Source organism: Podarcis bocagei, assembly GCF_964188305.1.
Source record: "Podarcis bocagei genome assembly, chromosome: 3".
Lineage (NCBI taxonomy): Eukaryota > Metazoa > Chordata > Lepidosauria > Squamata > Lacertidae > Podarcis > Podarcis bocagei.
In genome coordinates this window covers 21,981,978-22,004,728 of record NC_138127.1, presented here as the reverse complement: position 1 = coordinate 22,004,728, position 22,751 = coordinate 21,981,978, and the positions used below count along the sequence as shown (strand labels likewise).

Genomic DNA, 22,751 nt, shown 5'->3' with positions numbered 1-22,751 from the left:
GAAGCTCACCTGCCACACCTGCCCAGAGGGGGAGCCTGGGAGGGGCAGGAAGGCCTCCCTGCTCACCTTAAGGTAGGGCCTAGGTGTTGGGACTATGCCTTGTTACGTCCCTTAAAATGGGCAAGGTTCAGCTCACCCAAGGTTGAAGTTAAGTTAGCACTGTATTCTTGTTGGCACCACTGATTTCAGCAAACTTAATCAGGTGCTTAGATATTTGTAGCAATTCTAATCTGTTTTAGTATTTTAACTTTTGCATGTTTTAAAGCATCGTTGTGATTTTTTACTGTTTTGTCTTTTATAAACTGCTTTGAGGTTGTTGTTTTTTTAAAAAAACAGTCAAGTGGTGTACAAAATTAAACAAACAAACAAATGTTCATCAACACCTGGCATGCCAAAAGTTCCCTACCCCGGCTCTATAACAATCAGTAATACATAGGTGGCTTCGGCTACTCCACGAAACCAGTCAAATTAAGATTTGCTATGAAAAATGTTTCTGCTCACCAGCTGAGACAATTGGGATTTACCTCCCCTAACATAACAAACAAAAAATCTGAAGAACAGCAGCAACATCTAAACCTTTCAACAATACTCTTCTGGGTCATTAGTTTTTTCATGATCCTTTTTTTAAAAAAAAAAATCAACACAGACAAGAGTTCAGAGTTTTCTTCTTCAGTACAGCTGTTCCTACATAGGCTTTCCCCACACAGCCTTGCAAAATTAAGGGGGAAAACATGTAGAACAGCAATTATTCATGTGCAGTATCTTTTATAAAATGGAGAATTGGGTGGAATCCTTGCACTCACAGGATGACTTTTGATCCAGCAGTTGTGTCTGCTAACAGAAGAAGACAACAAATGGGGTTTGCCAATTTCCACTCAACCTGCAGCCCACCCTGCTGCTTCCACCCTCTTTTGTAGCATCTCCCAACTCTCTGGAGCTCATAGGTGGGTGGGACTGCAAGAGAGAGAGAGGAAAACTTACCTCCTTTTGTCTTCCATGATTGATGCTTCATTGAATCAATAACCCATCTGTGAATAGAAGGGCACTAACTGGATTCCACCCACTCTTCTCTTAAAACTGATCACATCTTCATCTGTTGTTTCATTTAAGATGACATTTTATCTTTACATGTTATATCTTGATCATTTTTAGCAAAAGAAAACACTTTCAATAACAGATTGCAATGTGCTTTGGCAAATCTTATTTCCTGTAAAGATAACTTTTCTGTCAAAGTATATACAGATATTCCAACCAATGGTCCAGCAACATCTTATCAGACAACTGTCAGAGTTCCTGTCAATTTATACCTTGACACACATGTTTTTTAGTCATGTGATCACTGAGTACTTTATGATGCTGATTGCCATATGGTGACCTGCCATTTTTCAGTTTTTTCCAGTTTTCTCCCCTTTGCCATTGCTCTAAATTTTTCTTTAGCCTCTCTTTTAAACCACAATTAATTCATCTATTTTCCTCTCACACAGTTGTTCCTCTCTGCTCCATATTTTAATATGAAAGCCTTTATTATTATCTTAACCCCTTGGGCTAGCATAGAACCCTCCCCACTCTTTCACTGCCTTATCTTTTCCCTGCAAGCTTTAACTGATTCTGAATATTTTTGTCTGCGTTGAATTTCCAGAGCAGGATTCAGCAGTGATTTCTTATCATGTCTCTCAATGCCAGAAGCTATTGGGAGGCATGGAAAAGCCAGGGTGAGATTCCACAGTAAGAAGCAGGCATGCAGCATGACTTTTGCTTCATTTTGGCTTACGGCAGATGATTTTATGTAAAAAGGATTACGTTTATTTCCTCTGACTAGGTTTCATAGAAAGAATGTTTAGAATAGCATAAATTTGTAATATAAAACTGCCTAAAGTTTTCAAGCATTCACTTTACACAAAAGCAAAACACATGGGTGTTAGGATGTAAACAAACCTAATTACCTATATGGTCACCACTGAACAATGCCAACATCCACTAGGGAGTTCTTATGTACAACCTTATTATTATTTAGGGAAAGCAGACCCTTTTTTTTTAAGGATAAATATCCCATAACTCTAGATTTTTCTGAAGCAGGCTCTTAAATTCAAGGCAGGCCCAAGATATTTTGACACATGATGTAGAAACAGGTGATCTAATCATAGACCTCCACTGTCTTTTAGTTATTTATTCTTTGTCCCTCATATGGGTCCTGAGGCTGTCTCCATCACTCCAATTCTAACAGCCTCTACACATATTTTTTATTCTCTTGGTGAGCTCTGGGCTATGAAACCTTACGCCGCAATAAATTGGTTAGTCTTTATGGTGCCACACATCTCTTTGTTGTTTAAGCACTATTGTAAAACACTCCGTGCATTGATCACACAATACAATGAGAAATCTATAAATAATTTAGAATGAAATCAACTGCACGCCAGTTGAACAGCTACAAATATTTTCCCTTAAATAGAAAGCTGCCTTGTACTAAGTCAGGCCTATGGTCTATCTTGCTCAGTACTACCTACACTGATTGGAAGTGGCTCTCCAGGGTTTCAAGCAGTGGTTTCTCCAAGCCCTACTGCTTAATGCTGGGGATTGAATCAATGACCTTCAGCATACAGAGCAGATGCTCTAACACCCTTGCAGTAGTTACAGAGTATGCAGAAAACTTTCCAATTTTATCCCAATAATATCTGATAATATGAGCCTCCAACTGAGTCATAATAAAATGCAACAAGGGATACTTGCAACAAGGGGCATTCTGCGAAAGCTTCCTACTGTATACCTAAGGGTGTGGGCACACAAATCTGTTACAGAATTTTTGAACCCTGAAGGAGGCAACAGAATCTTTACACTGCAATCCCATACTTCCCCACTGAATCCAATTAGATTCAGTGGGGTTTACTCCCAGATAGGTGGGCATAGGGGCTGCTTCCCAAAGCCTATAAGCAGTTCTGGTTCTGTGACATGTATGTAAGAACTGTAATATAAGCCTGCTGGATCAGACCAATGGTCCGTCTCTTCCATCTCACATTGACTGTCCAGGTTCCTGTGAGAAGCCTGCATGCTAGACATGAGCACAACGGCACTCTGCCCACCTGTGATTCCCAGCAACTGGTATTTAGAGGCAAGCTGTGTCCAGCACTGGAGGTAGTACATAGCCATCATGGCTTGTAGAGATCACTAGCCTTTTGCTCCATGAATACGTTTAATCCTCTTTGAAAGCCATTCAAATAGGTGGCCATCACTGCCTCCTGTGGGAGCATATTCCTTAGTTTAACTATGCACTGTGTGAACAAGTGCTTTCTTTTATCTATACTTAAAGTTCCAGTATTCAGAACTTTCTCCATGGCATGCATAATTTTATGAAATTCTATCATATCACTTCATTTGCCTTTTCTCCAAACTAAACGTTCCCAAGCATTACAACGTTTCCTCATCAGGGAGTCACTCCTGGATCATTTTTGATTATGATATTGGCATCTTGATTTTCAGTTCCTTTCATAATGATCCCTAGCATGGCCTCCACTGTATATATCTCTCCATTCAGAGAATTGCCCATTTATTCTTACTCTCTGCTTCTTGCTACTTAACCGATTCCTGGTCCACAAGATGACCTCTCCTCTTATTCCATGACTACTAAACTTACTCAGGAGTCTTTGGTGAGGTAACTTGTCAAAAGCGTTTGGAAAATCAAGAAAAGTATGTCAACCAGATCACATCTGTCTATATGCTTGTTGACACTCTAAAAAACAACAACACCCCAATAGGTTTGTGAGACAGGACTTGCCTTTGCAGAAGCCATATTGGCTCTGCTTCACGAAGCCTTGTTCTGCTTGATTACTTTATCTTTAACAATACTTTCCCATCAGTTTCCCCAGGACAGATGTTAAGCTAACTTGCCTGTAATTTCCAGGATCACACCCAGAACCAGTTTTTTTTTTTAAAAAAAAAAAAAATTAATTAGGTGTTTCATTGGCTACTTTAAAGTCCTCATGTATGCAGGACAGGATTTGGGACAAGTTACATATTTTTGTTAGAAAATCAGCAATCCCACATTTGAGCTGTTTGCAAATTGTTAGGTGGATGCCATCTGAGCCTGGAGATTTGTCAACTGACTCTCTCCCTCAGTTCCTCCTTTCCGCAAACATTTGTTCAGGCACTGAGATCTGCATGGTATCTCCCACTGTGAAGACAGATGCAAATAATTCATTCAGCTTCTCCACAACCTGTTTCTTCTCCTTTAGCACACCTTTGACTTCCTTGTCATCCAAGGGTCCAGCCACTTCCCTAGATAGTTTCCTGCTACTAATGTGTTCAAATAACTTTTTGTTTGTCTTACTATTTTTTAGCAATGTTCCCCTCAAATTCTTTTTTAGCATTCTGTCTGCTTGCACTTTTTGTACATGCCAAAGTTTATTCTCCATTTTGCTCTCTTCATTTGGGCAAGACTTACAACAACAAAAAGAATAAACTAAAAAATGTATTTATACACCGTGCAAATATGATTATACTTCACATCAAAATCTTTCACTGAGAACAAAAAAGCATAACCAAAAACTTTAATTGCTAGTATATTCATAAGTCACAGATACATCATTTGTACAGTTGCACTTTCTCTCTTGTACAAAGACTTTCTCCACCATGTTTTATATTTCCTGTTAGCAGTAAATACAAATAATGCCCAGTGGAATACTAATGTGGCCTTTAGTTTATTGTAAGCAATGTAGATTTACAGAGGAACAGCTAAACTTCAATTTGAGATATAAAGAGCCACAACAACTTTGAATGTGGATGCTTTGATAGAGCCCATGGAGTATGACTGAATAAGCTTAATAAAGATTAATTCCCTTGGAAGAAAGAACTCTTCTCTGAATAAATTACTTTCTCTATATTGAAATGTTAAACAGATCATTCTAGTACAAATTAAAACTGAACACTGAACACTGCATTGCTGATATTTCTAGATGATAATATTAAAAATAACTTGGGAGAATAGAAAAGTAATTCAAAAACTTAATACAAAAGGAAAAATACTTTTTTATAAATTACTGTGCTGTCATTCAATATGTGCAATTGTCCAGGAATTTAGTGGCAGTTCTGTGTGCATTATAAAACTCTGGTGTGTGAACTGGGAATGGAATGAAACCACCATTTTCTTGTTTAGTCCTCCCAAGGCTTTTGCATTCTCTCAAAGGAGTCAACTGCAAGCTCCCCAGCAACCAAGCACACTCTACTGTTGATGTCACTACTAACCCAAAGGAGTCATGCAGCAACTGTTAGCATGCTCAAGTTAAAGGAACAACACAACTAAAGATAGCAAGGTGACTGATATTAGATAGCATGAGTACATTACTTCTTCCTAAATATCTAATTACTATCTCTAGCTGTGATGCAAGGTTTCCAGCACATGATCCAAAGCATGCTTTCATCTGTGCAATAGACAGAATAAAAACAGTACAACCATGTTATTAAATCTGACAATCCTTTCCGAATGGATACAAAAATGCAATTACAAATATTCATCAGTTGCATTCTTGGCAGCATATTAGTAAATTTATGTAATATTTTTCAGCATATTGCTGTCTACATTTTAACAGTTCCATTCCAACATTTATGTTTATGGCAAATTAAAATGAACATTCATTCTCTTTTTTATTCTCAGTAAGATCATGTAGAACTAATGGCAATTAAACTTATTCCATATATCATCTGTATTTGTCTGGTCAACACAAAGAAATGCTCATTCAAATTTTGACACTGTACTGTTGAAATAATATTAACAACTGTAGGCAGTTGCAAATATTCTAGTGCTTTAGAAGGAGCTTTTCACTCCTTACATATCCTGAAAAAGAGACACACTGACTAGGATCTACGGTTGGCAAAGATTACTCAAGTTAGGATGAAACAGAGGGGCAGGGAAAATGTCACTAAAACAGCATGGGAAGGGCAGTGGCTGCAAAATGACTGATAGATTAAGGAGTTATCCAGAGTGGACTGTGAGCCTGGCTGGATTTGCTACTTTTAAGTGGTAAAGAGAATTGGAATATCTTTGGCTCAGCTCTTGTTGTAACCTGCACAGTGAAAAACTATCATATTAAAATCAAACTTGCAAAACACAGAATTGCTCCTCATAGCAACTGTGAAAACAACTAATGGTATTTTCAGTGAATACCAGTGGGCTAGCCATGTTAGGCTGTGTACAAATGTATGTAATTTCAGTAGTGAAGCTGTTGTGGAACACAGTCAGACACAACATTCTGTTCTGAACTGAGCCAACAGGGAAACCTGTTCTGCTAGGATGCAACAGAAGCTGGCTCTACATAATACTGATTGACTTGCTTCTGTGATGTCACAGATTACTTACAGTGGTACCTTGGTTTACGAACTTAATCCATTCCGGAAATCCATTCTTAAACCAAAGCGTTCTTAAACCAAGGTGTGCTTTCCCATAGCAGTGGGGGACTCAGTTTACAAAAGGAACACACTCAACAGGAAGCAAAACATGTTCTGCTTCCAAGGCAAAGTTCACAAACCAAAACACCTACTTCTGGGTTTGCAGCATTCTTAATCCAAGTTGTTCATAAACTAAGCTTTTCTTAAACCAAGGTACCACTGTATTTCTTTTTTGTTTTAAAAACAGTGGGTGGAACCTAATTGGTGTCACTCTGTTGAAGGAGGGAGGAAACTTCCTGTGATTCCTCTTCCTCTCTGCAGACCTCTCCCGTTTACTCCACAGCCTTGGAAACCCTATAGAGCAGCTGGGAGATTTCATGGGAGCTGCAGGAAAGAAGGAAGTGCCTAATATTGCCCCTCACCTTCTAATTACGATATATGTCTTCTGGCAGCAGAACACCGCCAATGGAATCTTTCTTTCTTTCCTTCCACTAAATTAACTTTGAAATTGATAAGGATATAAATGACATTTTAAACAATACAAGAGATATCCCATCTGAAGCTTTGGAGGAAGGGGGTGATGAATGCTAAACAAGCATTTGATTCAGAGTCAATTACATCTGTTGCTTATGTAAACGCAGCAGAAACAACACTCAACACATGGAGAAAAAAACACATCCAGTCCAGATTCAAAGTACAACCATATGCAGTGATGAAAACAGAGCCCTAACACACTTTGAAGGAGGCATGGGGAACTTGTTGTTCTTGGACTGCAGCTCCCATAATCCCCGAACATTGACTTTACTAGCTGGGGCTGATGGAAGTTGGAGTCCAACAGAGCTTTTCCTGCAAAAAGCTTGGGGAACAGAGAGCATCTAAGTGCAGGCTGGTGCCAGGAAAGAGCAGAGCAATGGGTAAGTAGTGTGGATAAGCCCTCAGAGAAGGAGCTAGTCTTTCATTTCCCACTTCTGCATGTGCTGTTTCATATGCAAGATTCCCCTACTGCCAACTCCTTCCCCATGACTGCCCTTCTCTTACTTACGGAGAGCTGTGCTCAGAGTAGGCCTGTGAACATATGCACAAAACACAAGACTGAATGATGCCTTAACAAGTTTATTGTGGCATAAGCTTTTGTGAGCTAAAGTCCACTTCTCTAGATTCGCTTGGATGCTCTGTAAAAGTGAAGTACTGAAGGGGATTAGAGGATTTCATTGAATAAATGAAACACATGGCATAGAGCTAGACCTTATTCATGACCCAAGAGAATTTGCTTTTGGAGGGTTGGTTTGCACACACCCTGAACGTGACGTTTATCTTACAATATCTACAGTTTTGTTCTGACCCTGATGCTAACCATGAAAAAAAAAGACTCAGTGAATGTGCCTCCGTTACTGTGTGTCAACTATTAAAGTTAATGTACTGGCATACCTAAGAACATTGACTCTTAGGGTAATACAATGCAGCTCCAATCTAGCAAAACTATGATGGTGTTCAGCCAGTAAAGGTAAAGGGACCCCTGACCATTAGGTCCAATCGTGACCGACTCTGGGGTTGCGGCACTCATCTTGCTTTATTGGCCGAGGGAGCCGGTGTTTGTCCGCAGACAGCTTCCGGGTCATGTGGCCAGCATGACTAAGCCGCTTCTGGCGAACCAGAGCAGCGCACGGAAACGCCGTTTACCTTCCCGCCAGAGCAGTACCTATTTATCTACTTGCACTTTGATGTGCTTTCGAACTGCTAGGTTGGCAGGAGCAGGGACTGAGCAACGGGAGCTCACCCCGTCACGGGGATTCGAACTGCCGACCTTCTGATCAGCAAGTCCTAGGCTCTGTGGTTTAACCCACAGCGCCACCTGCGTCCCATGTTCAGCCAGTAGCATGAGCCAAAACAGGGCATATCCAGGTAGCAGCATTCAAAACTTTGTTCCCTCAAGCCCTCTCCCGAAAAGTACCACAAGCTATGAGATCCCTGGGGATGGAATATTAATTTTCCTCCCATTGGAGTCAGTGGGAGAGGTGGGGAGGAATGTATAAAGGAAGAAGAAAATGACCCCCCCCCCAACTTTCTGCCATAGTCATAGCTCTGTGGCATGGCTTGTAGTGCTAACTCCACCATGCGATCTCCCACCATAATTTGCATTAAAGCACAAATAAATTTACATTTTCTTTCCAATATAGAGTTACAATATGGAGTTACTCTTCAGTGAAGAGTATCCAGCTGTTTATATAGAATTAACTATGTTTGTTTCAGTCATGCTTTTTAACCCAATCCTTAAGAGGGAAGCTATCTCACTCCTTTCTCCTGGGCCGTGTCCAGAAAGTGGTGGTGGGGGATGAGTGTTCAGACCCCTGGGCTCTCACTTGTGGGGTGCCTCAGGGTTCCGTCCTCTCCCCCATGCTTTTAAATATCTATATGAAGCCACTGGGAGAGATCATCAGGGGGTTTGGGCTGGGTGTTCATCAGTATGCAGATGACACCCAGCTCTACCTCTCCTTTAAATCAGAACCAGTGAAGGCGGTGAAGGTCCTGTGTGAGTGCCTGGAGGCTGTTGGAGGATGGATGGCGGCTAACAGATTGAGGTTGAATCCTGACAAGACAGAAGTACTGTTTTTGGGGGACAGGGGGCGGGCGGGTGTGGGGGATTCCCTGGTCCTGAATGGGGTAACTGTTCTCTGAAGGACCAGGTGCGCAGCCTGGGAGTCATTTTGGACTCACAGCTGTCCATGGAGGCACAGGTTAATTCTGTGTCCAGGGCAGCTGTCTACCAGCTCCACCTGGTACGCAGGCTAAGACCCTACCTGCCCGCGGACTGTCTTGCCAGAGTGGTGCATGCTCTAGTTCAGTGTTTCCCAACCGGTGTTCCGCGGCACACAAGTGTGCCGTGAGACGTTGGCTGGTGTGCCGTGGGAGGGAGGCGGGCGAGTCGGGCGGTGAGAGGCGGCGGCGGCGAGGATCCGCGTCGAGCTGGGGGCGGCTCCGCGGTGGTGGTGCCGAGGTTTCTCTCTCCATTCTCCCCTCACACACACACAGGATCAGCTGACAGGACCCAGCCAATGGGGCGGCGGCGGGGCAGCGCGTGCAAAAGGGAGGAGCGCGAGACAGCGGACGAGGAGGAGGCCGGCATGTCCGGGCAGCAGCAGCAGCAACAGCAGCAGCAACTCCCGGCGACGGCTCCTCAAGCCCCGGGCAACCCTACTCCCTCACTGGCCTCGGCCGCCCTCCTGCTCCACCCGCCGCCGCCTCCCCCGCCGCCGCCGGCCACCTCGGCCCCGCCGCCGCCCCCTCCTCCGCCCGCTATCGCCGCCACCACCACAACAGCCGCCGCCTCAGCTGCCGCCGTCCCTCAGTCCCTCGCTTTGCTGCCTCCTCCTCCCCCACCCCCAAAGCTTGGAGGTTCCCCGGCAAGGGGGAGGGAAAAAAATTGAAAACTTTCACTTTCGTGCGTCCCTCCCGGCGTGACGCTGCGCGCTGACGTCACGGGGCTGTAATGGTGGTGTGCCGCGAGATTTTTTTCATCAAACACGTGTGCCTTTGCCCAAAAAAGGTTGGGAAACACTGCTCTAGTTATCTCCCGCTTGGACTACTGCAACGCGCTCTACGTGGGGCTACCTTTGAAGGTGACCCGGAAACTGCAATTAATCCAGAATGCGGCAGCTAGACTGGTGACTGGGAGTGGCCGCCGGGACCACATAACACCGGTTCTGAGAGATCTGCATTGGCTCCCAGTACGTTTCCGAGCACAATTCAAAGTGTTGGTGCTGACCTTTAAAGCCCTAAACGGCCTCGGTCCAGTATATCTGAAGGCGCGTCTCCACCCCCATCGTTCTACCCAGACACTGAGGTCCAGCACCGAGGGCCTTCTGGCAGTTCCCTCACTGCAAGAAGCCAAGTTACAGGGAGGGCCTTCTCAGTAGTGACACCCGTTCTGTGGAACACCCTTCCACCAGATGTCAAAGCAATAAACAACTATTTTACTTTTAAAAGTCATCTGAAGGCAGCCCTCTTTAGGGAAGTTTTTAATGTTTGATGCTGTACTGTTTTTTAATATTCAGTTGGAAGCCGCCCAGAGTGGCTGGGGAAACCCAGCCAGATGGGCGGGGTATAAATAAATTATTATTATTATTATTATTATTACAATTAATGCCAGATAGTTGAATCTACATGCATGCCCAAGAGCTTCAAAGTTATCAAACCCTCAGAGTTATTAGTTATGTCCTGGAATACACAACGTTACACAATTGCAAGAGGAATGGGAGAACTTTTGGCATCAACTTGCTTAGCTGTATTGTCTGGTGCAATATATTTTGGAAACCAATTTGAGGTTTGTTTGCTTTTACAATCAATATAAGTATATAAATTTTGTGAAGTAAATAAAAAAGTTGAAACTGCTATTAATTTATTGTTTTTACTGATCGTTTAGTGATGCTGTCATGTGTGGTTTTTATATTTGTTATTATTGTTTCTGTTTTATTGTACTTTACTATATTTTTATTGCATTTGTTGACCTGAGAACATTTGTTGCAAAAGCAGGAAACAAATTCAACAAATAATGAAGAGAAAAACTATAATGTCATTATCAACCAATAACAAGATAAATACAGAACATAAATTACAATAGTGCATCATTCAGCATAATACTCTTAAATATTGCCATCGACAGGCCTTCCGGTTGGAATGTAGTCATGAAAGCTGAAAATAAAACAATTTGTAACTGTCCTTTAAACTAGTTTTTCATAGTAGCAAACAGTTCTCTTTGTTTGAACAAGTATCCATTTGCTGTGTACCCTAAGTCAATTGAAATGTGTTCAAAGCAGCTATCATTTCAAATACAGAGCTCCTTTTATGTTGGTGATAATAAACAACTTTAACAGAATAAAGCCAGAATTGGATTTGTTTACATAATGATGCTGTAGTCAGCATCAAATTTTAAAATAGAAGCTAATATAAAATTAGTCCAATAGGGTGCCTAAGAGTCGCTGCCCAGCAGTCGCCACACTGCAAAAGTTTCCTGGCCTTTGCAAAACCTACCATATTTTTCTGTGTATAAGATGATATTTTTTCCTTAGAAATAATAAGCAAAAATTCCGGGTTGTCTTATACATAGCAGAGGTGGGACAGGCGACTGGTGGCAGCAGGCAGCAGGAGATTGGCAGCAGTGATTGGGTGTGTGATTGGTTGCTACGGCAAGGCCTGCTTACAATTGGCTGCAGCTGCAGCAATTGGACGTTGATTTACGGCAGTGGTGAGGCATGCACGCAGTCGGCTTTGGTTGTGTCAAGTGTGCAGGTGGGCTTGGGAAGTGAACGTACAGACAATTAGTGGCAACGGTGATGCATGCGATTTGCACTGGCGGGCAGGCTGTAGAGCGATTGGCGGTGGTGACCCCCCCAAAAAAGCTCAATAATTCTGGGCAATTTCCCCAAAATTTTAGTTGTGGTCCCCAAAAATAGCGGGGAAATATGGTATATACCATTTACAAATCCGGAAAAGAACATAGTATGGCTTCAAGCACCTGAAGTGTATTGGGTCTATTCAGCTTCTATTTCTACCAGCCATGAATAACCATTTCTACTATCTTCAATAGAAATAACTAGTATATTGCATCGGTAAGGCATGTCTGTTCAACAGTGGGGTCTCAAATTTCAGCAGCACCCTGTGTAACACTAAAATTTGGCACCCCATGCCTCTTGTTTTCCATCTATCGCATAGTTTCAGTGTCCTGAGGTTCCATGCCCTATGCTACCAAACTGGTCTCACTCCCCTAAATCCGTCTCTGTGTTCAACATGCTGAATTACAATCTGGATTCTTATCACAAGCACAAACCTGAAACCTGTTATTACATAGAAAGATTTGCAGCTTTCAAACTAATTTGGGGGGGACATATACTAGAGAGTCAGAGGTTTACTAATATATGGTATTTATGTGCTGCATGAATTTGTTAAACATATTGTTAATTTACTAATCTGAAATGTAAAGTGGATTTTTTTAAAAAAGAGATTAATTATGGCCTCAGTATATCAACTGAACCAAACAAAACCATAGTTTAGAGTGTTTGGGCTCCTGGAGAGTACAGTAGATGCTCACTACTTTGCTCCTCCCTAGTCATTTTGCTGCTGAGCTGCACCAAACTGTGCTTTGGCTGAGCATGTTGTCTGAACCCAGATTCAAGGTTTACTTCTCTTCGGACAAATCACAAGCTACAACCATGGTTTCGCCTTTGTACAACACACTAAGCCAAACCCCAGTTTAGTGTAGTGCAGCAGGAAAACAACCATGGAGGACAAAAATGACCACAACCTCTGATCTGGGAGCTCACACATTTGCTTGTTCATGCTAAGCCATTGTTTGGCTTAACATTACATGCAAATGAGAGCTATGTTTGTTTATTTCTGCTTTTATTGCTGTTTCTTACCTGCTTTTAATCTCGTTGAAGAAACAGATGTGACATAATTTTGGAAAATAAACTAAATTAACTACACACACACACACACACACACACACACACATGTAGACTTAACCTTAAGGCAATGATTTTACTCTTTGAAATGTTTATTTTCTATTGTAGAGTTCTCAAATTCCTTTGAACTCTTAAAAACAGAGTACAGAGCTAGACACCTTTTTCACAAGAAGTTGAATTTGATAGTTGATAAAATACAGTCAGCTTTAATGTATTAAAGTTTCACTGATAAAATTCAAAAACACAGAAGTATGAAAATGTATTTTGCAGCAAGATCTAAGACCATATAAAAGAAAACCTATCCCCTACAGTGAAAGAGATAGAAATAATATTTTATGTTCTAGAAAAGAACATGAAATCTTTATTTTTATGTTAATATTATATGTTTGCTAATGTCATGAGAATATTATTAATGACAAATAGGAGTCAGTGCAGATAAAATATAAGTGAAATTTAAAATGAAATACATTCTCTGCATGGTCCATGACTTTCATGTTTTAAAACACGCTAATAAAATTCAGTTTTCACTTACTATCCCTATCTATTCTGCTTGGTACATTACCACAAGCACTGAGTCACAATTTCTGCCTACATTTTTTTAAAAAAAATTAGGTAGAAACATGTATTTAGCAAATATAATTATCACCCACACATGTCTTCATTTCCTAAGTATCCCGTGGCTTAACTGGAATGGATGTTGAGAGAAGCACGTACAACAAGAGGAATGGCATCTCTTTTGCAATTAAAATTTAATTGCTCCCCAAATACAGCAGCTGAGAAACGACACTATAAATGCTCTTGCTGCATGGCCTCTGCATTCAGTGAATAACTGCTCCATCCAAAGCTCTGTGGGAATCATAAGCCCCAATTTGCCAAAGTGTGCTAGCTGTCAGACTAGCCTAGAACATTCAGGTCTGACTTCCTCTGGTATATGAGCATCTAGGTTGCCAGATGCTCCACTTTGAAGGAAGCTCCCCTTTGCCTTGCTCCTAAATATGACAGCTTGATAGATTATCATGGGTGCACATACTGTGTCCCATAGGATAGGTGTCAGAAACATCACATTTTACTCTGTGGAATTCTTAGCAATAAAACACAAGGAGGTGAGAAAGCAATCTATACTTAGCAGCCTCTTCTACACTATGGAATTTCAAACAGTACTGCACCCCAGTGTTTGTGCCTTTTTCTGGGGAAACCACTAAGACCAGCATTTGTGGGAACTTCTATTGTGTGCCAACAAAGGATCTGGGCACTCACATTAGTCATATTCTCCCATCAATCCCAGGACTATCTTGATGCATCCATCACAAACACAACCAGCAAGCTCTGTAAATCCATCCACCTACCCTCCTTCAATTGTGTTAACAGCAAACTGCCCCACCGCTGCTGCTCTTCTACAAAGCTGGCCATTGGGGACTTGGGTGGGTGGAGGGAAGAAATGCTTGCCCCACCCCTTGCCATTAAGAATGGGTTAAAGCCCGCAACAGCTTCCAATAACAATTACAGCCTTCAAATGCTAATGGGTTCCCATGTCTCTCAGACACTTTCTTCAGTTTAATTGTCTTAATAGTCAGCTTCAAGCATCACTATTTTGGGGGGGGGGGATTTCTTCTTCTAAGGGACATTAATTAGTTTTAAATGATGCTAAATACCATCCCTGCCGTTACAAGGGCTTCTATGGGATCTTTACAAGGAACAAGCAGTTGAGTAATTTAAAATCACTTTGTCGTCTTTATCCCCAGCTGCAGACTGAATATGGAGAAACACTGACCTGAAGGAAATCAACGGCAAGCCTTGCTCCCTTACTACTTTACCCTGCCACCCCTTCCCCCGATCTCCTCCCTGCAACCTTCATCCTCCTTTAGCTTAAAGGGAGTTGAGCTGCTCTCCCCCTGCCCCCATCCCTTAGGAGTATCCTTGGCAGCTCAGCAGTTTGAGCAGCTTCAGCTTTTCTTCTCCCACACCACTCAGCCTTGGCTGCCCTTAAAGAAAATCCTCACAGAACAACGTGTCAATTTTGCATTCCTTCACAAAGGCAACTTCTATTAGGGAGACTGGGAGCTTGGCTCTGCCTCCCCATAGACAGAGAGCTTTGTGACCATGTAGGAACCAGGGAGAGAGAAAACATTTCCTGCATTAAAATGCAACCTTCTACAGCACAGGGACTACGTTAGGGAATGTCAGCCTATCTAACTAGACCATTTTGAATTTTAATCACACACATCAAGTGTTTTCTGTATTTATAGCTTAGTTCAATGACGTTTCTACATTTGGTTGCCTCCATTCACATCATTCTCTGTAGCTTTCTGACCCTGGTGCTTGTTTCCTTAAGATTTTACTACATCTACATTCTCTCCTTTTTTTTGCACCTGTCCATGATCAGCCACGGTACAAAGGCATGCAGAAAGAAGTTATTGACAGCACAGTCCTATACTCAAAAGTTAAGTCCCATTGAGTTCAATGGGGCTTACTCCTGTATAAGTGTGTATACAATTGTAGCCTGAATGAATTTCTAAGTGGCTCTTAGAAATGTATTGATAATAGATCTTTCATAGGTCAGCCAGCTATTTCTTTAAATAATTGCTTCTTCTTAACATAGCTTGCTGCTTAGTTATTTAATTAAAATGCAATCTCCAAATCATTCATTTCTTTTTGAGACTATGGCTTCTTCTGGAACGTCTCTTGCCTAAAGGTTTTTTTTTTTTTAAGTAGCAGCTGGCCTCCTTGTGGACTTCTCTATATACCAGGAAGAGAACATGGTGGATGTCTCCAGTTTGTGTGCTTCCTAAAGTCTGATCTTACAAATCCTTATTGAAGCTCCATAATGGATGCTCCCTTATTTCAGAATACCTTGAAACAGATCTCACAAGGTGCCTTATGATTATCCCCCACCCTTGGCCTCTGGGATTCTGGCCAACCTGGATCTTTGGAACTTTGTTCAGGTTACCCATATGCCTTTGGAAATATCTTCCTTGCAAAGCCAAAGCAACAGGATCACAGGTGAATAAGCATATGGTAGCTGGGTGGTTGCAGTGAGAAGAAAGATAATAACTTGGCTTCCCAACCTGTCACAATTATTCTTAGCAGGTCTGAAAACAAAACCAGAAGTCCTCAATAAAATATGAGCACTCTTTAATGGAAATAATAATAAAAAAACCCTGCACTTTTCTATCAGATTAAATAAGAAAAATTAAATCCTCCCTCTTGGAAAGAATCCAGAGGATGACTGTCTGTGGACCTTCAGATATCCTTTCATGCAGGCAGCTGGTGTGGAGTGCAACTCTGACAGACATATATATATCAGGTGAATCAAAAACAAGAAAGGGCTGTAGGACAGCTGAGCCTTCTTGAAGAGCACCTACCTTCCTTCGGTGGTCGCTTGGCTTCCCTGGTGAGATTGCAGACCTGGGTGGTTTGCAGCTCCTGTGTGAGGCAACCTTCCGTCTGCTCATTAAGGGGCAGCACTACATTATTGAGCAACACCAGGGAGTGGTCATCTCCCCCCCATTCTCCCAAGTGCTGAGGGCAGGTGCATTTTGTATACATGATCCCACAGGACTCTGTTCTCCCATTCTCAGATTTCAAGCAGCTCTCCAGCCAAGTGCATAATACGTGACAACCAAACTGGCTTGGGCTCACCTTGTTCAACACCAAAAATTCAAAGAAAGACTTTTGATCATCTTCCTTTTTGTATAATCCTATGAAATCGAAGGGGTAGACCCGCCGAATCTGAATGAAATTCTTATCATACTGCAGAAATACAAAAGCATTCTTGGAATCACAGAGTTGCATTATAGAATGGTTATTCTTTAAGAGATCCTTAATTTTCTCATGGGAAAAATGATCGAACTGATAAGCCAACAGTGAAAAGTTAGAGCAGCTGAAGTCCTTTTTGGAAAATTTCAGGTAAATACTATATTTGGTTGGATCTGGGTTTTCCAGCGTCCAAGTGCAGTTTGTAAAGTTTTTGGGAAACATTTCGCTTACAGAATACGATCCATAAATGACCCCCTTCACCAGCGTTGAACACCAGAAGTCTTGGGCAGCATTAAATCCAAACATAACCAGTAGATAGGTGGAAAATATATAAATCAGCAAATTACGAACAGCCTTCATCCTATGTCATTTGGCCTGTAGGAAAGGAGAGGAAAGAAATATGCAGGTCGGATGCTTCATGCAATGAAAATTAAACTCCTGCCAAAATTTCAGCCAGCTGTTTTCAATATTTCAGATAGAATGTGCATATCTTTTTCCTCTAAAGGAGGACTTCTTCGCCTTCTTTTTTATTTTTATTTTAAAAAGAGAATTATAATACAAGGAAATTTTGGATGCTGTGTGAACAGTGCCACCATGTGGCCAGTTTAGCTGTCAAATTCTCCATATCCAAATTTTCAAAAATAACATTTGCTACATTATTAATTGGAATGCCCCCTCCTGCTTAAAACATAGACAGTTTGGCAGCACATGACTCTCAACCCCAAATTAGGGTTCACTGGTCTTTGTCTGATAGCTCACAAGAGGAACAGTAATTGACTTTTAAGCTAAGGAACCTTTCTATATAACATTTTCATATACTGCCAGAGGAGGGGGATTGGGAGCAGCTGTTGTTACACAATGTATTTTCTATTACGTTTTAGAAATAATTGTGGTGAAGTAGAGTCATATTTTTTAAAAATGCACAAATTTTTATTTGCTACAGATGGGGTACTATCTCCCATATGGCTGCATGCCATTGCGGTAGCATCCTGGTTATATTAAGATTTCATTTAAAAAGGAAACTCGGGAGAACATATCAAGATTGAGAAACACTGAAATATTGGAAGTGTTATCTTCAAAGGGAATATATCAGGTTAGACAGCAATAACTTTTTGCTAGCTATCAGCAGAGCTAAAATTTAGAATTCTGAATGCTACAATTTCTGTGTGATATACCCTCTTAGGATACACAAAGTCAATCTATAATATTTCACCCAAGATAGAGCTAGGCAGCATTTCTGTGCTAGAACTTCCCTCTGAAGCAGACCTGGATTATATGTCCTGGTTGTTCCTTGCCCTCTGTTGCTAACAGTTGTGCTTTCAAAATGTGTTGGTTAATGAAATCTACTGTCACCATTTCTCTTTACCAGCACCCTTTCTAAATATAGTAGTTATATTAGTCCTCTACCTGCAATCTTTACTTGCTCTTCTCTAATACAGGTGTAACTAAAGGAAGTGAGTCTTGGGTACATTTACCCACCTACGGAATAAATGCCATATAGCCCATTTTCAGCATTAATATTTATGAAGTTGTTTAGCCCTTAACAATTCTAGTTCTCTTTTGTAAGTGGTAGCTGATAAAAGTGACATTGAGGTAATGTTTTTAGTTGGCAACACTAACCTCTTCCATTGTTTGTCTGGAGGCAAACATAAAGAGTTACTGAGTTTTTGACACAGTCTCCCCTCTCTCTAGCTTTTTGATCTTCTCTCCGAATGACCAGGCATCTCCCACCCCCAATTGCGTAATGCTGAACAAATCGGAGGATTCAGTTCCCTCAAAGAGATTTTGTGCTTCCCAGATTATAAATTGCAGGCTCAGAACACTGAGAAGACAAAAACAGCAGTGGCTCTCTTTAAATGTGTAGTTTTAAAGGGAGAGAGGTTTCGGGAGGGGTAGAGGTATAGTTGTGGAAATCCCCCCCCCCCCATTACCCAAACCATTAGATTTTTTCTCTTTGCTGAACATCACAAGCAAATGGCTTCTTTGCAAAACACACACATAACCACAACCACAGACTTGATAGGCCATTTCAAGGCTGTGAAGTGAACTTGCTATGGGTAAACACGGCAAATAATCATCTACTCTTTACAAATGTTGCTGGAGCACTTTACAGGCATTGCAGTTGTGTGCAGCATTGTTCAGGAGGGTCTAGGCACTGAAAGACAATTTAGCAGTAGAGCACTAAATTAGGAATTCCATCAGTGTGAGAAGAGCTGCCTCAAAATCTGAAGGGAATGTATTTGGTTTAAGATAATAAATGTCTGAGGAGGGCATGGGCATGGGTGTGGGGGGGCGGGGGGAACAGCCAGGTAAGATTTTTTAAATACTATGGTCTGCAGTGCTAGGCTGCTTCCTATAAAGAAAAGACAGCATTTTGGCTTTCGCCCTCCTTCCTTTTCTTCTGAACAGGAAAGAGGCGATCCTCTGTCAACTACACAGGGCTCTCTTTGGGGTACACTGGAGAGGAGAGGATTTTGGGTGACGATGCAGCAAATGCCAACGACGAGAAGCTCATTTTCTAAGCAGGAGGCTCCGATGGAGGTTTTTTGGAGGTGAAGGGTGATATCTACTTTAGGGGAGGGGGGAAACAAAACTGTCCCCAAAAGATCTAAGACTGCTCGTCGAAATCTTTCCCACCGAAAAGCATCCTCGTCTTTTCCCACCCTCCTCGGTGACACTGTAGTTTAATCGAACCTAGACGGCGCCATCACTCCACGGATCTGCTCCGCCACGGAAGACCCACACACAGACTTCCCTTAAACTTCCTATTAACCTCAGGATCCCCCGCTTCCCTTCCTTGCGAGAAAATCACCCCGATCGTGCGCTAGACCTCCCTGGGTCGAGCGGGAGGGCAGCCAATGCCTTGCCCAGTCGCCGAGGAGACTTCGCCAACTTTTTTCCAGGGGCGAGGAGGAAGCACTTGCGCGGAGGGGTCCCGCCAGGTGGTGCGTCGTGTCTCTCTCCCACCCCCACCCACCCCCCACGGCTCCTGTCTCTCCTTCAGCCCCGAGATCCCTCTCCTCCCCTCTCCCGCCCCAGCCTTACCTTCCACTCCGAAAGCAGGCAGGCTATTTCTCTAAGAAGACCCCACCGCCACAGGCACACGTCCCAAAAGCAGGCATGGAGAGGTTCCCCTTCGGGCGGAAGCGCCGTTGCCCATTTTCCTCAGCGCGCATTCAAAAAACCAAAAGCCGAAGAAGAAGAAGAAGAAGAGGGCTGCTGAGGGGGAGGGAGAGAAGGGGAAGGGAAGGGAGGGAGGGAAAAAAAACCCCGCAGCAGAGAGAGGGGGAGGGAGGCTCAGCACGGCCAAAGGATGGCTTCCCTCAGATCCACCAAATCCAACCACATATAAAAAGAAGGGGGAGGGCAGCCAAAGCCCCCGACCACAGACTGCAGGAAAGAAGGGCGGAGGGCGGGTTGCAATGGACTTGGCTGGAAAGCAGAGGTTTTCTTGTGTTGTTTCACTTGGGAATAAAGTGTCTCAACCCAACAGCGGAGACAGACCCGGCGAGGGAGATGAGCCCAGAAAGCAAACTCCAAGAGATCCGGCTGCCCTATTGCAGATTTGTTGGCGGGCTTTGGCTCTTGGCGGCTGTTGTCAGTCGGCTGGGTCTCGTTCTCTTTTCTCCGCCTTCCTCTTCTTCTTCTTCTTCCTCCTCCTCTCCCTCCCTCCGGCTCTCAAGTACCTGAGGGAAGGACAGCGGCTGAGGTGGAGAGGTGGAGGGGGATGGCTGTACAATCTCTCCCTCGCAAGCTATAGCCTCGGCCGAGGATGTCGAAGAGCTTCTTCGAGCGCGGAGGGGAGAGGAAGGAGTCCGCGAGAGAGCGAAGGGAAGGCGGCGAAGCTCGGAGGGAGCGCGGGAAGAGCGAGCCACGGTGAGTGTGGGTCTGTGTGTGTGTGTGTGGCGTGCGCGCGCGCCCCTCTCTGTGTGAAGGAAAGAGAATGGAGATGTGTGTGAGCTCCAGTGTGCGCGTGTGCGCTTTCCCCCCTCTCCTCTGTGTGTGTGTGAGGAAATGAGCGCGCGCGCGCTACTCCCTCGCGCTGTCTCCCGTGGCGAGTGCGCCCCGCGCTCGGCTGTCCGCGCGCGTTTGTGGCTCCACCACCTCGCTCCTTTCCCTCGCTCCCTCCCACCCTTCCTTTCCCTCCGCCGACCGACAGCTCAGGCTCTGGGAGCGCAAGCACCGCGCGCTCCGCTCGACGTCCTCTCCGCGCCTTTCTCCGCCGTGTGCGCGTGCGCGAGACAGGCTTCCCTCTCGGCTCCGGCAAGTGGGCCCGGCACGGCGGTGTGATTTCGCACGTCACAGCTACTCAACCCCAAGCACGTCTCTCCCCCCCTCCCCACAACAAGCCGGTCTTTTTCTGCGTCTGGGAGGTTTTTCCAGCTTCAGTTCCCACACGGCTGTGGCTGGCTGCGAGCGAAACTCGGAGGCTGGGGGAGAGAAGGGGGCGCGCGCGGGAGAGAAGAGCGAGAGCGCAGCCTTTGATTTCTCTCTCTCTCTCTCTCTCACCCCCCCCCCTCCACCACCCGCCGCCTCCCTCCTTTCGCTCTTTGCTCCTAAAGCGTAAAGCCCTCTGTCGCAGCCCCAAGAGCTGTCAGTTCGCCACCGCGATGCAGATTTAAATGATCTGGCGCTCCGAGGGAAAACATCGCAGCTCTCAAAGTGCCGCCTTCCACTGTTGGGAACAATAGCAATTTCTTCCGCGAGGCTGCAATTAACACCTTGTTTGTTCTTTGCCCAAAATCTAGGGGGCTCTTGCTTAGGATTGTGGCAGCATTTTCATGGCTGGAGAGAGAGAGAGAGAGAGAGACTCAATCAGTCTGCAAATAGCAAGTGATAGTGACTCCGGAAGCCTGTGATTTCTGCTTCTTTCCCTACTCTCTCTTTTTTACCTAAGTTATCGTCTGTGGGAAGGGCGGGTGGATTTGAAGAGAGGGAATTGTTCCACTGATTTCTTGCCTGTCTTGTTCGCGGCGACAGGAATTCGCCAGCTTTAATTTCTGTGTCAGGATAGGGGGACGCCTGATAGCGTAAATATGTGATCAGTTGTTGTTGTTCTTATTGCTGTTGTATTTTTTAACATCTTTTATTTTTTGCGCTGGGACATGTTTAAGACTGATGGCAGAAAACTGAATGGCCATGGAAAGTAAGATTAGCCCGTCCGGAATAATTTCTGGAAAAAGGAACGCAACTGAATGACAATAGGCATGAATAGTTTTTTAAAAATAATCAAAAAAAACACACCAATGCATCAGAACTGCACTGCAGAAGAAAGGAAAGGCAGGTCAGCTGGTGTAACTGAGCCCTGGGGTTTGTCAGTAGGGCTCAAGGAACCCAGAGGAACGCCACAAATATGTGCATGCTGTGGGGGTGTCTGTGGAACTGAGGAAAGAAGGAAAACTGCAATGAGTGGAGTTGCAAGGCACAAATATGAAGGACTGGTCTAATAGGGAGGAATGTGCATCAAGATGCAGTGTTGGTCTCCAGAGTCCAATGGCAGTCCAAGCCTGAATTATAGCCTCTGAAATGGAAACAATTTGAAAAGCAAAATGACAGCAGAATCACAGTGTCCAGAAAAAGGGTGGCTTGTGGGATGATATTGTCTAGGTGAGAATGATGGCATGGAATGATACTGTCCAGATTAAAGTGTCAGCGTAATGGCAGAGCAGATTGGTAGTGGAACGGGCATGGAGAGCAAGCTGACAGTAAAATGACAGTGTCCAGAGCACAGAGGTATAGCAGTGCCCAGCGTGACACAACAAAATGGGTATTCCCAAAGTGAAACGACGTTAGGCAGGCTCGGGCACCAGTATGGCTAGGACTGGGCAGTTCTCAAAATGGAATGACATTGGAACAGGAGAGGATTAGTGAGGCTAATGGAGGTAGAGTACAGCTGTTGAATAGAGAATGTTGAGGGGGGATAAGCCGGAATAATAAGCAGCTTTTGTGGAGTCAGTGCAGTCACTCAGAAGCAGCTTTGGGAAATGGGTGAACAGTGGCAAGGAGCACATTGTGGTGAGTTGAATGAGAAAGTGGACATCACTGGCAGTACCATAGGTGGGTTGAGTGGGAAAAGGGAGAATGCGAAGAATAATATGAATGCCAAGGGACCAGATGGAAATGAAATTAGGATGTTGAATTGAAATCATGATGCTGAGCAAT

At 43.6% G+C, this 22,751-nt stretch overlaps 1 protein-coding gene across 5 annotated transcripts in view; it reads right to left on the bottom strand.

The window, feature by feature from the left end:
* Positions 1 to 20,864, bottom strand: part of ADGRB3 (adhesion G protein-coupled receptor B3) — a 466,862-nt gene extending 445,998 nt beyond the window's left edge. For 2 of the 5 annotated variants that reach the window (XM_081186902.1, XM_081186904.1), the window contains exons 1-2: positions 19,635 to 20,858; positions 16,196 to 16,964 (exon numbers count right to left, since the gene is read on the bottom strand). In XM_081186902.1, coding sequence (XP_081043028.1) covers positions 16,196 to 16,949 — 754 coding nt within the window. In that variant the 5' untranslated portion in view covers positions 16,950 to 16,964; positions 19,635 to 20,858. Of the gene's footprint in view, positions 1 to 16,195; positions 16,965 to 19,634 lie in introns of all 5 variants that reach the window. The other 3 variants (XM_081186906.1, XM_081186903.1, XM_081186905.1) reach the window with 3 other exon arrangements.
* Positions 20,865 to 22,751: the final 1,887 nt, after the last annotated feature.